We start from the raw sequence: 15,491 nt of genomic DNA, 5'->3' as shown, positions 1-15,491 counted from the left end.
GTCACTAAGTTCTTGGTAGGATTCAAGGATTGTATGTTCATGCTGTATCTGCAGTGCCATCTATTTTTCTGGAGGTGTCAGGAAAAAAAAAAACAGACTCAGAAAAGCCAAGGATGTGGATTGGAAGGACTAGACACCAATGCCCTTTCTCAACTCATTTTTGCAAGACCTGGTCAGCTAATGGGCTATGAGCCACAAACTCTTATCTAGATGGCTCTTGAAAGCCAGATGGTCTTTTTCATCTGACTGAGTCATTTGTGTTGAGCAGCAGCAGGTGACTCTCATCATCAAATACATTTTTGCCAACATTGAGTAAACTGAGGTAATAGATAGTGCTCTACTACCTGCAGAAGTGCTGGAAAACTTGTCATGATCTGTTTGTGGAGGCAAATTCTATCTAAACAGCTTTCTGAGTGGGAGTGCTGGGTATCCAGGGGATATGGAGGGATTGGGGTGGTGGTGTTCGTGTCCAGAGCTGTGTGTGCTTTGAGGAACAGGTTGCAGCAGTCTTGCTTAGCAGCAGAAAACAACCAGCTTTCCAGTGCAGCAGCTACTTGTTACAAGGAGAAAACAGCTCATCATTTATTTTCAGAAATGAGGTCAAAATAGTACAACTGGGGAGGGAAGTGACTGGCACAGCAGGTTGGTAATGAGATACAGAGCCTTTCCTTGCTAGGTTAAATCCAGCTTCAGTCAGCAGTGACTGAAATCTCTCAGCATTTGACAGTTGTTCGCCATGGCCTTTGCAGCGCTGGTTTTGCTCCATGACGTGAGGCAGTACTTGCATAACCAGCACCCTGATCAGCTGCATCTGCATCGCATCAACCTGCACAGGGGTCTGGGCAGGGTAGCAGGGAGCACCCATTCCTCTTGCCAGGATCACACCTGTCCTGCAAAGAGGCCTTCTGTTCTTCCAAAGGTTTTAGGTTGTACTTTCTTTCTTCCTAGGCTTTTGGGGGCAAAGGTAGATCTCCTTAAACAGATCCTACTTCCCCACTGAGTGAGGGAAATCTCTGGCTTGAAGGTGTCCCCTGCTCCAAAGAGTCTTAGTACTCCTTCTCAACATGTTGAGTCCTTTTGGCTCCTACCACTTTTATACACTTTAAACAGGATGACAGCTATGAGGGTTAAAACAAGCCAAGAATGTGACTACTGTCATATGCTGGAAGCATGCTGTAGCAGTGACCTGGAGAGGCTGTGGGGAGAAGCTAGCATTGGCTGACAAGGGAGGGAAGGGATTTCCTATAGAGGAAAGCTGCCTGGCCAGCCCTTTGGAAAAATGTAAGCATGCTCTGCTGTAGGGCACACGTGTTCCTTCCTGCCAGAAGCTTGCAGCATCACAGAGCTGGGTGTTGAGAGGAGACATCAGGTGCAATCTCTTGTACAGCCAAGCAAAGGAAGATACCTTGTGGCATTTTTTGGGGGGGTATGGTCTTACATCTCATCTGGTGTGGAAGGTTTAGATCAGCCTGCAAACAGGTGAAATAAGGAAAAGGGAAATGTATAAGGAACTTTTGTACCTTATTCTGATAGCTCCTCTTTCCCTATCCTGATACTTGTGCCAGGATGGATGTTTGTACTGGATCAGGAAACCAGCCTGGATCAGAACTAACCGGAAGGACAGAGATCTGAAGTTGGTTGTAACCTACATCACTTCAAGGTCTAACTGTGAAAAGCAGAAGTAACTAATGTGTGGATCTTTCTGTGGGAAAGAGAGGGTTAGTCTCTGAGCATGGTAGTGTCTAGAAAAAGAAGTCATTCACTGCACTAATGTTCAACTAAAAGCATGAACCAGTGAAGGTATGGAAATTATCCCAGCATGTGGCAGAAGGAGCAGGAGCCAGCCCATAGCATTTATTTTCAATCAAACGAGTCATGAAGTCAGTAGTTATTTCTTCAGAAGGCTTTGGTAGGTGTGCTAAGCAGCCCTGTGCCAGCCCTTCTGTGCCATATGTGCACAAAAGGATTAATTCCCAGGTTAGCAAGACAGGAATGATGATGAGACAGGAGTCTGAGTCAGACACAGTGAGGAGAGGCAGATGCCACAGGGCGAAGCAGTGCCTGGACTCCTGTTGAGTTCTGAAAAGAGCTAGAACAACGGAGATCTTTTTGTTGCTCTTTTAGTAAGAGAAGTCCAGAGGGTTTGCAAATACGACATTCAGAAGCAAAGAAATTGCAAATTACAGCTTCATGCTCTAGCTACAGCTTTCCTGAGGATTTGGAGCACTTCACAAATATTTAATTACTCTCACCTCAGTGCCCTTGTGAGCATTGCTGAAAATAAACAAAGCTGAACTTGCACTGCAAGACCTGCAATCCAGCTGGGGCTCTGACACCTTCACTAGCACCTCTGGAGCCATTCTCTTCATCCTAAGAGCAGGGAAATGAGGGTAATAGAAACTGATTAATTAGAAAGCAGGTCCCAGGATCTGAGTTCTGAAGCCTTACGAGCTGCTGTTGTGTCCCTCAGAAAGCAGTGCACTGTGGCTGCAGGCAGCACTTCATCACTTGCAGGGTTCCCTTCCCTGGTGCTTTCCTGCCTGCAATGTAAATGGGGATCCTATGGTCTGGATGTGCAGTAATGTTCTGTTTCTTGGTTACACAGAGTAGATGTACTATGCAGCTGAGATCACCCACAGTGATTTCAGTGGGGCTCTGCAGGCTCAGATTTAGACTGCTGTTCATCAGCTTGGAGCTCTACTAACATATCTGTAAAAATGGCTAGGTTTTTTCAGTTACCTCTGCTTTAGCCTTGTTACAGAAATAAGGTACATGGTAAAGGCACTGATTTAGAGCAAGCAAGCTGGGGGGGTGGAATCTTTGCCTCAATTCCTTCATTTTCCAAATTTACATTGGATGAGCATATCATAAATCACAGGAGAAACAACTTACCCTATTTTGAGACACCCCCACCCCGCCAAGCAGCTCCTCTAAAAAGCTGACATTTGCTGCAGTGATTAAGTATGAAATTAAGCATCGTAACAAGGGCTTCCAAACTTGTCTTTATTACATTGTGTTTACAGCATTCCCCTTCCCACTTCTCCACCCCAACTTCCCTCCCCTTTTCCTTTGCCTGTCAAAATGTAAACTCTTCAAGCTGGGGCCTGTTTTACATCTGTGAAGCCAGTTGCACACAACGGGTGCTACTGCTAGTCAAACACCAACACAGAATCACAGTGAGGATGGGGACTTGGGTTTGGAAGCTTTTCCGTGCAAAACCAGGGAGGGGATGCTGGGGCAGAAAGAAGTTAGAGCAGCCTCTAGCAGAAGACAGGGTGATGGAGACACAGTGCTGGCCCCTGAATTGTCAACAAAGACAGATAATTTGCAGCGTTTTGTGACAGCAGGGGAGCATTTAGCTCAGCTTGGTTCGAAACTGCAAAGAAAGCCTAGTTAGGGAGGTTAATGTGGAACGAGCTGTTAAATGTTTGCTGTAGCAGCCAGACGTCTTTGCTGAAACAGAAAATAAAAGTTAGTTCATTAAAGCCTCTGAACACAAAGTACTTTGTGAAAGTTTAAATGCCAGGTGGTGTATTAAGTAAATAAAGGAGCCCTGCTGTAGGCATTGTTCCTCACAGCAGCCGGCTGTAACCAGCACATAGTACAGTGACCATGTGAATCTCTGCCATGTGATGTGGTGTTGTGCCTGGCTAGCACGCTGATACGGGGCTGGGAAGTCAGGGGCACTTTTTCTTTCAGCAGTTATCAGGATGTTGATAAGGGCCAACTGTTGCACGTGGCTTATTTGCATGGATTGACTTACAGTCAGTAGTCATCTGGTCTGGATCAGAAACAAACTCGGTTTGCATAGATGTCATGTGTCATTCCAACACAGTTTGAATGAAGACGATTGCTGGATTTTCATTTCAGTCACTTTTCAGACTGGTATCACAGTACTGCAGAGCTAGCCTTTGTCATAGCCCAGCAGGTACCCCCAGGCAGTGGTTACAGAATGTCACATCCCGTTATCAGCAGTTCTGGGTTTGTGTACAGCTGGAGCCGTTTGGAAGGTGGCACCCTGAAACTCCTCTTGCTCTGCTGTCAGGAGCAGGGTTGAAAAGTTAGCCAGGCAATTCAGAAAGTGAAGAGCTGGTATTGTCGAGCTTCCTGAACCTGAGGGTGATGGACCTGCAGGAGCCTAAAGCACTCTTTGCTCATGTGTGTCTCAGATGCATTCCCGAATCTCCTCCTCCCACTTTTTGTGTCTCTACAGGATGTTTCCCCATCATGCTATTGTTTGATCACTGTTAACACTTTGCTCCTATCATTGGCCCTTGTGCTGGCAAGGTACATGTTGGTTGTGTTTCTCACAGTGTGCTGGTCACAGCCATATGGTGTATGGTAAAGTCTTGGTGCTGTCTCCCAGTATAATTACCATGCTGAGCTAATTGATTGTGCCTGGCTTGGGCACTTTGTCAGGGGCCACCTCAGCTGTTTCCAGGACCTCTTAATTTACCACCTGTCAGGCTGTCAAAGAGCAGTGGAATGTGCACTTGGCCATCAAAAAAAAGCCAAACAAACCATTCTTTGCCATCAAGCTTGAGAGTGATCTGTTTCTTTGCTATGAAGTACTTGCTCATGGTATTCTCTCCACTATTTGTGACAGAAAGGAGAAGAGGTGGCAGAAAATTGGGATTTAGAAGCCAGGCTGGAACCTTCCTGCCAAGAACAACTAGAAAAAATCCTATTGAGAGGGATGCTCTGTGCCAGGGTTTTTAGTCTCTGCTTGCTGTATTTGGATCACATATATCTGTTGCTTTAAAAGCCACACACTGATAATTGTCTCCTGATCCTATATACTACTTCCTGCAGTTTGCCTATAGCCCCAGAGCTCAAGTTCAGCCCTTGACAACCACCTCTTTGCGACATTCAAGCCCTCAGTCAGCTCATGTGGGCTGATAGAAATTTGTCTGCTGACTAAAGGAAAAATGCAAGTCTGCTGGACACAGGCAGTGCAAAACCAAAAGGGATGAAGCTCCTCTAGTTGTAGAGAATTACTATTCAGAACCAAGTGTGAAAATGCAGACTTGGTGTGGAGGTTTCAATCTCAAAACTGTGCTAAGCCTGGGAGAGGATAGAAACCAGCTGCTAGGGTGCTTGTACAGTGGGACCAGGGCAGCTCTGCAGGGCTGATTCCTGAGTGGCTGGGAGCATGTCAGACAAATCCAGCTCAATAGCACAGAGGTGATGACTGCTCTGGTAACCTGTCAGAACTTCACAGTGCACTCTGAAAAGGCAAAACAGCACAAAGCTAAAACCTCCCAAGGCCTTGCAAAGCCCCTTTTTATCTGAGACTGAAGGTGTAGCCTGCCTGCAGTTCCCAGATTGTATTTGAAAAGCTGCCTGAAGAAAATGAAATACTACTCCAGTGATGTCCTATAAGCCATGGTGACATAGCATGCCACATCTTCTCACATTTGTCAAGCACTTACAGCAAATATAAGCAGTGCACAATCCTGGACAAGGTGGGAGATGCTTTGTCTACCCAGCAGTGCAGGAGAAATCTGCAATGAGTCCTTAAAGGATATGCTACTGGGTTCAGCCTTTCCTCATAAAGGGGCCTTGAGATCTTCAGAAAAAGAACAGTTTGGAAAACCTCTCTAAATTCTTCAGCTCCCAATTTTCTCAGGAGTTAAAGATTTCCTGGATACATAGACCACCAGCAGAGAAGAATGGCCTGAAATCTGGAAACTGATAGTTTTGGTTTTACAAAGTGAAACAGCTTCTAAAGCAGAAGTTGGAGCTCTCGGTTCAGATACCTCTGTAGCTGAGACCACTTCAGGAGTGGTTTGCTTCACAACTTACTAACACACACAAAGAAATTCGATTTATACTGCAGAATCCTACATATCCCCGTGAAACCTTTCAGACAGTACATATTTTTATGACTTAGAGGGAGTGTTTTTCTCTTCCTTTAATAATAAAACAAAAATTGAGAGATGTTTTGGGAAACAAGTAAGCTTCCCATTGAACAGTGTACCAGACACAGGAAAAGCAACAAAATCATGGAATCAAAATGCTTTAGTCCAAACCCCTGAAGGCATGGAGTTGCTTCAGTAAGACTAAAACAGAGGTGCTTTCTAATGCAGGCAGGATAGGTGCTGCTCAGCTGGAACCAGGGAGCTCATATGAAGGCCTGGCAGACCTGTCCTTTGTGTGAGTGAAGCACTGCCAGTCACAGACACAGGCTATATGGTTCCACAGGAGTAGCTGTAGCTCTTGTATGGTGGGAAGCATCCTGAATTGATGTGGAAGTGCCAGATAAGGTAGGAAATTCCCTGGGCAGTATCTATAACTTTTTTTTTTGGTACAATAACTCTTAAGATTAGTTTTCAGGCTTAATTTTATTTACTTTTTAACTGGCAGATATTTCACAACATTTAGTGTCAATATCACCAGTACTATTTGGGGGGGAAAAAAATCACCCAGTAGCCAATAACCTGCTTATGGATTCATGGGTTTGCTACTATTAAGTGGCATTAAACTTGATTTCATGTAATTTGCATCAGTTTGCTTATGTGTCAAAATTAACATAGTATTGTATCTTAAGAGTGAATCAGCTTAATGAACAGCCAGCTCAGCTCGCATTCACTTGTGCTCCCAACTGCTTAACATTCAGCAGCCGCAGCCTGTCACCCTCTCTGTTTCACTGCCAGCTGAAGAATGGAAGTGAAAGGACAGTGTTGCCCTGGGAAGGAATCAGACAAAGTGTCACATGGAGCCACTGCAAATGGAAATTCCTTTTGTTCATTTTTTTTTTTTCCTGAGAAGCTTCAGTCTAAATGCAAAATGAATGTATGCTTATATATCAACTTGGAAAGCTATTTTAGCAACAGCTTTATATGTTAGCAGTGGCATTACCTGCTTGATCAGGTAGACAAGAGATTCCCATGAAAAGGCAAATTGCAGAAGTGATTTATTTTTCATGACCAGTAACTCTTGCCAGTTTTAGCAACTTCATCTAAAGTGCATAAATACAGAAGTGAAGTCTGAGAGAGTGCTGCTGGCTGTGTCCTTTGGGCCCTCCACAGGGGAGTGTGACTCAATCACAAACTGTCCAAAGCCAACCTTTTGAACAGGGTCCATGAAGTCCCTGGGAGCATTGTTTGTGGGCAGATGGCTTTAAAAGTTCATGGGGGCAGGGTTGTTGGTTTTCTCTTTCTGGAAAAGAGTTGATATAAAAGGGAGGCTTTGGCAGGAATCACTGGACTGTGAGCAAAAAACCACCAGATGCATCCTGCCACGTCAGGCATGAAATGTAGGTGACAGAACTAATTGTAGGTGTCACCAGGGGAACGTAGTAGGAAATGCAGCATGGCAGCAACCCTTCTTCCTTCAGGAGTACACAAATGACAACGTAGAGCTTTATCCTTTCCTGTTATCTATCAGTGGGGGGCTGGTTTGAATCACAATGCCCAAGGAGATGGGTGGAGAACTTAATGTCTGCAAAATAAGGGGTTTATTTAAAAGAAATAGTTGCAAATACCTAGAGAAGCAAGTGAAGGTAGTAATTCTGTTTGTGTGTTTGTGACCAGCTAAGCAGCAGCTGCTGTGCTGTTAGGGACAAAGCTGTGGGCTCTGCTGTTACAGCAGTACTTTCTTGGGCCTCTTGCATCCAAATTCCAATGTGTGGCTAGGTCCCAGCTGAAGTTGCTCAGATACAAACACATAATTGAATGCTGGGCCTTGATTGTGTGCCATCAGGGATATACCACTGTCACAGGGAGAAGGCAGCTAACTGGAGATAGACCTGGTTTGCTCTAAATTCAAACTGGTGCTGTTTAGTTCTATTAGGATTTCTCAAATACTCTGAAGTAAGACTGTAACACACAAGCTGTTTCTTTACACTAATGCAATTTTGCAGTGTGTAGTTATAGATTCTTATGAAGATTCTTCTTCACATGCATATTCAGTCAAGCAAATGTTAGGATTTATGATTCATCAATATGGAGATGACAAAGCTATCCTCTTGTTTTGTTGCCAGAAAGGAAATGTCAGGACAAATCAGAACATGGCAAAAATCTTGGACTGTTTTAAAACTGGACAGGCATGATCAACAGAAAACACAGGAAAAAACCTTGTGTTAGTCAGTGACTGAGTAAATGATCTAGATTGGTTTTTTTTTTTTTCCTCTTTTAAAAAAATTTTTTGGTCTAAAATTCTTCATTTTGAAAACCCTTGTTTTGGGAAAAGGAAGAGCCATTTAGTTTCTTAACATGATTGCATTACATCTTTCATTGGCCAATGAAAGAAACATTAGCAGAACAGAGAATTGCTTGCTATTGTTAGAAAACCAGTAGAGTTTGCAGCCCATCTCAAAGATTGTTTCTTCTCCAAAATCCTCTGTACATAGTGAATTTTTCCAGCTTCATTACAGAAGACTCTGGAATTGTTGAGTAGCTCTCACTGCTTAGCTGTTTTATTCCTACTTTCTCCAAAACTAACTGTCTTCAGTCACGAGATACAGCTGTATCTTGACTCCTCAACGGACTTCATTCATAGTAGTACAGGGCTGCTACTGCACATACATATAACCATCTATTTGCACCAGTGCTGCCTCTTCAGATGGCAGTCCAGTAGGATTGAAGTTAATACAAAGTTCAGTTACTCCTGACTTTGGCCTGGGGATATATTGCAGATTTCCATTCCCTTATAAAAGCCTGCTACATAACATCCATTGCAGGGTTTAGGGTGTTGAGCTGTATCACAGTGGCCAAAAGTCTTTTATTTTAATAATCATAATAACCTTTAACACTTCCTATGGGATTACTCCTTCAATCTCAGTATTATACAAATGTAAATCACATGGATATCACAATAATGATGTGAGGTAGGATTTCAAATACCTAATTACATAATTTAGTCCAATGTCCTGCAAAACAATTACAATCTTTCCCCTCTGCTGCTCTGTAGAAACTGAGTCACAGGACAATTGTTTCTCAGATGCCTTAGGATGTGCCTCATGGTGAGTACTTTGTTTTAAGCACCCAGTTGAAAAAGGCATTTTTAAGGCTTGGAGTACTCCCAGTAAAGTTGTTGGGTGTTCTTCATCCATAAAAACTCAGGCCAAGTGTCCAAGGCTGGCATCTAAAAGCAGATTCACCACCAGTGAGTGTTCTTACAAAATAGAAACCACACTGTCCTGGCTTTGATGTTACACAGTCAAGTGGCCAGAAGTTTTCATAGGATGTAAGAGATGTTACTCCCCTGGTCTCCTTTGAACCATATCTTCCTGTGTCCTTTAGATGTCCTCTACACTTAGCAGCCAGCCTTGTTAGGATCATGAATATGTGGTTTCCTTATGCCTGATAATAGCTCTTTTGGCAGAGCTTGTTGATTCTGGTAATGGTTTTTAAAGGCTTGCTGAATACATTAGCACAGTGAACACATCCCAGCAGCAAGACTTCAAGAGGTAATGGTGTTTTCTTCCCTCTCAGTGGTTTTAGATTTGTAACAATTACAGCTACCATCCACCTCAAACCCCAGTCTGAGTGCTCAGGAAACATTTGCACACCCATAGAAACACAGAGAGCCATTTCCACAGAACTGTTAATCTAATTTGTTTATAAGCAGAAACTGAACAGGGAAGTAATCTTTCAGTCCTTCAGGATGTGAGGCACTCTCCAGTTCCAGTGAAATCAGCACAAGTTGAGGACATGCAAAGGACATGGGTACCCTTGTGTCGCCCCATGGCATGTCACATTAGCCAGTACTTATACTTTCTTACAACACCCAGCCCTTCTTGGATCTGTGGCTATTGCTGCTTGACTGGCTGAACTGCAGGTCTCTTCATGGAATGAAAGTCTTCAGAGGGCAGCTGCATTTTGGGGAAAAGACTGAAGAGAGGGACTGAATTCCTCATTAATTGCTTTAATCATAAGATAGGGCAACTTTTTCCCAGATATGTCAGAAGTAGTGGTTTCTTCAATTAATACATCCCTCCCTGAGTTGCTGGATTTCTAGTCTTTTGAGTCTCTTATTTATTACTAAGTGATTTTTTTCTTTCCATCAATACAAAGTTTTCTTTACTGTGCTGTCTGCTAGGCAAAATGTGACACCAAGGTAATCTGTATAAAGTGAGTTGTACTAATGCATTTTCCTCAGGTTAAAAGGACCAGTAGAGGCTGTATGTACACCAATGCAAAGATGAGTTAGACTTACCATGAAGATATATTATCATGTACTACTTTGAATGGCTTGGACTAACTGATCATCTGCACACATCTCTGGAAGTAGAAGTGAACCAAATACAGAACTCATATAGCCCACTTAAAAATATATTGCTCTGTTCAGGCTCAGTTTTTAGGCATTTCTGTCTGTTGTGACTTACACTGGCACAAGAGAGTCATCCTTTGTTTGCTGACGTACATAGAGATGTAAGAAGAAACACAGATGTTGTAACTCAAATTTTCTAATTGCTTGTGGATATCTGCTGGTTTGTAAAGGGATAATAAATAGAGCTTAAATAACAGGTTTGATCACAGTTCAGAACTGCCCTAAGAATCTAACCAAAAATACAGCTGGGGTAGACACATGTCAAATAAAAACAAGATGCTCACAGGAGAAATGATCTGCTGCTGATGCTGAGTTTCAACAAAAGATGTGAATAACCTTTCTCTTCAAAGGCTGCTGTAAACAATTCTGCTTTGTGTTTTCAGGATCCTTATAGAAAGCAGACTGAGGCTCATGGGAACTATGCCCTGTTTCTTTTTCCTTCTCTTCCTAGTTTTATTATAACTGCTGTCTAAGATACTGTTAAAATAATGGAAGAAAAGAATAAACTAAGAAGCAGCAATCATTAAAGCTCTTGAGCTGTTTGGTATGAGATGAGGTAATCCAGAGACTCACACAAGTACTAATTATAACCAAGTAATAGTAGTGCTGAGGATCATTTTAGAAATAAGGAGTCAAGCAGGATGTTACTACAACACAAACCTGCTGCTCTCTTGCCTTGCCACTCAGCCTCTTAGTGAAGGGATCAGACAGTTCAAGCGGCTGAATGCTCCAAGAGTTTTAAGGACAAGGCAGATAAATTCCCTCTCATGAACCAGAGGGGGAGAATAGAATCATATGGTTCTATTCTAGACATGCTTTAGTCTGGGGAAATGTGATAAAACAAAGCTTCACCATGAAGCTGAGACTTCTGTCTGTTCTTCTGAACTGATCTTTGGTAATTATTCTTGTTTACAGCCTCTGGCCTCTCCTCTTCTCCATCTACCCCAACACAAGTGACCAAGCAGCCCACATTTCCTCTTGAATCCTATAAACATGAGCCTGAGAGACTAGAAACACGGATTCACTGTTCTTCACCTCTGGATACAGGGCAGAGATTTTCTTTGCTTCCATCTCAAAGTGCAGCCAAGCCTCCCATCATGACACCAGCTCCCTGTGCTACCTCAAAACCAGTAAGTAAAGCATGTGTCCAGTCTTCCACTGGGAAATTGAGAGGGTTGTGTGCTAACTGGCTTTTGTATTACAACTGATAGGCTAGAGTGTGTGTCCATACTGTGGAACAGAAAAAGAGCAGTGTCATGGGCCTTTTACTTCAGACTTGCCTCAGTTTTCCCAGTATTCTGCTAGCAGGGCATTGGGAATCCAAAGGTGGCAGCTTCCCTTCTGATTTGCCCAAACAGCAACTGATTTTTGCACTATTCTCAGCTGAGTTTTGCAGTGGCTATAGATCCCAGCATATGCTGCTGACATGCCACTTTAAAGAAGGATACTGTTTTATTTAGGATTCCCTTTTATCTCTCTGGGGAATTGCTGATGAGAGAACTAGCAGCCAAGGAGAAGAGATCAAAAAGAAATTCGCAGTGTGAGCAGCAGGAGTTCAGCGTTCTTGCTGCCTCTGGAGTTTGAGATGACTGGGACTGCTGGTGGCTAATGGCAGTAGTTGCTATCACACATCCTGCTGCAGCTCAGAGCAGGGGAAGGGCAGCACCACCAGGGTATTTATCCAGCCCCACACAGTAGAGGTGTTTGAATTTCCTGAGAGTGGTTTCTTCAGCTCCTGGGAATGCATGAGTTCTAGCCTCTGATACTTTCTACCACCACATTCACACTGCCTGCCCTTGTCCTCCTCCCCTCTCTCTTGGCCTGCCTGAGTCTGAGAGGCTTTGCTTTGCTTTTCTCCTCTCCTCTGCTTTTTTGTTCCTTTTTTTTTCCTTTGGTGTGAATTCCTTTGTGTCAACTGTGTCTTTCCATTAACCTTTCTTCTGCTTCTTGTAACTAGCAGACTGTGATGTCACCACAGTTAACTACCTGCATCTGCCTTTCCCAGCCCTTCTGGGTTTGTTTTTTTTCCCTCAGAATACAAAGCCTTTGACATTTTCTGTATCTAGAGGTCTAGACCTGTAAAGGACATGAAGCTTCATGAGGTCTGTTCCCTGTTGAATGACTCTGAGCTCTTAGTAATTTATTTAAAAGCAGGAAGCTCCCTCCCACTTGCCCATGGGAAAGCTGCTCCAGGATCTGAACACACTAACACAGCAGTCCCCAAACCCTTTGGGTGTTGTCAGGTACTTCTGCAGCAGCAGCAGCAGCTGGTTGTTCTGGAAGTGTTTAGGTATGGGATCAGTATTCACATACTGCTTTCAAGTTGTTCAGACACATTCAGTAAAACACATGCCTTGTTTTGGGGACCCCTTCTATGATTGTTAGGAAGTCTCTAATTTTCAACCTCATTTTTTCCATGGACCTGGTTATGACCATTTGCTCTTATAATGAATAGCCATTTTCCTTCATTGTTTGTTACATCCTGTTGTACCTGTACCCAACCTTTGTTTTGCTATATTAAGCAAGCCAAACTCTCTCTACAAAACAGAGACTCTCTGTTCTCCTGCTATGAAAAAGTAAATAATTTGAGTATTAAATAAAATTAAACCTACATTTATAGTTAGGGAACTCCAGCAGTAACTTTTCTCCAGCCAATTTGCTGCCTTTCCATGTAAGCAGTAGTCTTGGAAAACTGAAATTATGAAACTCAAAAGCTTTTAGGACACACAAATATTTTTGGTAAGTTTCAGTCATATTATTTGCATATGAGTGTGTTTATCTGTTTTATGCAGCTACAGAGGCATCTTCTGTACCTGTTAGAATAGAAATGGGGAAACAGCATAATCTTAGCACATTCCAGTGCCTGAAAGGCTGACAAGTTTCTGTTCTTAATCACTTGCTGATTCAGACAATATGAACTCAAGTAGAAGATGCCAGGATAAAGAGAGAATTTTCTGCAATTATTTATCAGCTGTTGTGGTTTTACACTGCTGAGTCTGGATGGAATCTCAGTGTGTTGACTTAATTATCTCCTGTTCAGAAGATGTGGAAATATATATATATATAAATAATCAGGTGCTGCACATCCTGTGTATTTTTATCTTTGCTATGTATCCTCTCTACTTGTATCTAGCTGAGAACAGTGAGTGTGCAAGTCTGCTAGTGAAGCATGAGTTTCTGCAGCAGGACAGGAATCTGAGGCTGATAGGTGTTCACTCAGGACTGTTGTGTCTTTCAGTCACTGTTCTTTACCTGGCATTCCTTTATGGGTATGACAGCAGTGGGCCGGCATTCTTGATATATTTCTTTGATTTATTCTCAGCTATGTGTTAACAAATACCAGCTTTCACAATGCACATGCTGTAAACAAATCTCTTAAAGGCAAACTCAATTTGTTTACTTAGATCACTTTCTTGGCACAACAACTAAAAATACCTTAAAAACTACACCATAAATTACATGATAAATGGTTTCATAGCAGCCATACTGTTAGATCAGTTTAATGACAGGGAAGCTTGTATGTTAACTCTGAAATGAGAGGTTGACCCTTATCTACATCTGTCAACTTAAATCTCACTTATGGCATTGCTTAGCTAGTGATGATAATGTGTGAGATCCCAGAAGTGTAGATGTTCTGCAGTAGCAAAGAGGAACCCTTGGACCCAGACCTGCAATTATTATCAAAAACCCCGGTGAACAGCAGAAAACAGGAAGGTGCAGTATCAGAACTCAGAACTAATCTTAGCCCATTTTTATAATTAACTGTGTCTGAAGCTGATTGTGTTCTTGCTTTGTATTGTCTGAGACTATGGTGCAGAGTGGTTACTTCAGTAAGAGAAGCATGCAAGAAAGAATAAAAGTATTTATTTCCCAGCAGATGTAATCACCTTTCATGTTTCAGATGCATTTAGAAGAGTGTGTATTTTGATGTGATCTTTAAGCCTGGGATTTTGGGGAAGGGGAATAAGAAGTGGAAGACAGCTTCTGACAGGGAAGTGCTTCAGTAGGTATCATCTCAACATAGTATACAAACCTAAGCAATTAACCTCATGCTAAATGGATGTCTGTGATAATCGCTAAGGTCTGGATTTATCCTACCTAACTTTAGAAACCTATCTGAGCAGCTTAAGTTCAGACTATAGTAGCTCTAGTTTTCTCTGTGTGCCAGAGAGCCAGTTGCAGGAGGTGAATCAGTTCTTCAGTGGGTTAGACAGCCTTTTGCACCCATTATTAAGGGAATGATTTTGAGTATTGCATTTCTAACTGAGGCACTTCTGTTAGGTGCCCAAAGCTAGATGTGATGAGGCCATGACAGCTCTGCAGCAGCTTTTACAGGCTTTCCTCTGGGTGGGCACGTGTTGCTAGTGGTTGAGTTAAAATATTACAATCAGAAGTTCAGCTGATAAGAGATCAAAGCTCCACTAAAAGCTTACTGTGCACTGCATTAAATGGGGAAGGAGCAATTTGGTTTTTTCACAGTATGGTTCATGACTCTGTACTTTGGCCATGTGTTGTTTGGACTGTGTAACCTTCAGGCAATAAGTGGCAAAAGATAACACCTCTCTAATGTGACATTACTGACCAGGAAAGGAATGTAGAGAGGCTGCAAACTAATGCTTGGCCCATATTTTAAAGAGGAATGGACCTTGTTGAGCTTAATGTGGTTCTATCTTTCTCATTTCATCCTTTCTTCTTTCACTGATGCCTAAGACCCTGTGAAAATAGCAGTATTCCCTGTTTCCTTCAAACTCAAGCACTTCTGTGGTACATCATTTCCTGGCTTTTAAGGGCTTCCCCTTTCTCAGCATGCGAGGAGACCAGGCCAGCTAGCTCCAAACTGAGGAACTGCCTTCAAACTTGCTTTTAGTGAAAAACAGGGTTGAGTCTTCCTCTGCTCAGAACTGACAAAGGCAGAACATGCCTTTGAAATGGCACTTCCCATGTGATTTTGTAGTTAACCACTGTTCTCCAAATAACTTCTGAGCCAAGGAATTTCTCATGAATGTCTCAAAAAGAGGCTATGTCAGACAGGAGGTAAACTAAGACTTAACAGGACTTACTCACACAAGCCTAGACTAAAACTGCAGATACAGCACACTGGAGGCATTGAGAGTATCTGGTCTGTATTCATTTTACACAGCCCAAGCTGTTCCAGCAAATGAAAGAGGAGAGATGTAACATACAGCTGGGACCCTTGCAGTCACAGAGGAAAACAA

General features: G+C 42.7%; 1 protein-coding gene across 4 annotated transcripts in view; it reads left to right on the top strand.

The window, feature by feature from the left end:
• Positions 1 to 15,491, top strand: part of PRKAG2 (protein kinase AMP-activated non-catalytic subunit gamma 2) — a 186,969-nt gene that overhangs the window by 117,803 nt on the left and 53,675 nt on the right. For 3 of the 4 annotated variants that reach the window (XM_068145964.1, XM_068145965.1, XM_068145966.1), the window contains one exon: positions 11,191 to 11,405. In XM_068145964.1, coding sequence (XP_068002065.1) covers positions 11,191 to 11,405 — 215 coding nt within the window. Of the gene's footprint in view, positions 1 to 11,190; positions 11,406 to 15,491 lie in introns of those variants that run through there. The other variant, XM_068145967.1, reaches the window with a different exon arrangement.

This window comes from Melanerpes formicivorus, unplaced genomic scaffold (genome assembly GCF_026170545.1).
Source record: "Melanerpes formicivorus ecotype bairdi unplaced genomic scaffold, bMelFor1.0.p_v2 SCAF_13, whole genome shotgun sequence".
Taxonomy (NCBI): domain Eukaryota; kingdom Metazoa; phylum Chordata; class Aves; order Piciformes; family Picidae; genus Melanerpes; species Melanerpes formicivorus.
Note: the sequence above shows the minus strand (reverse complement) of the source record. Positions and strands in the feature narration are given on the sequence as shown.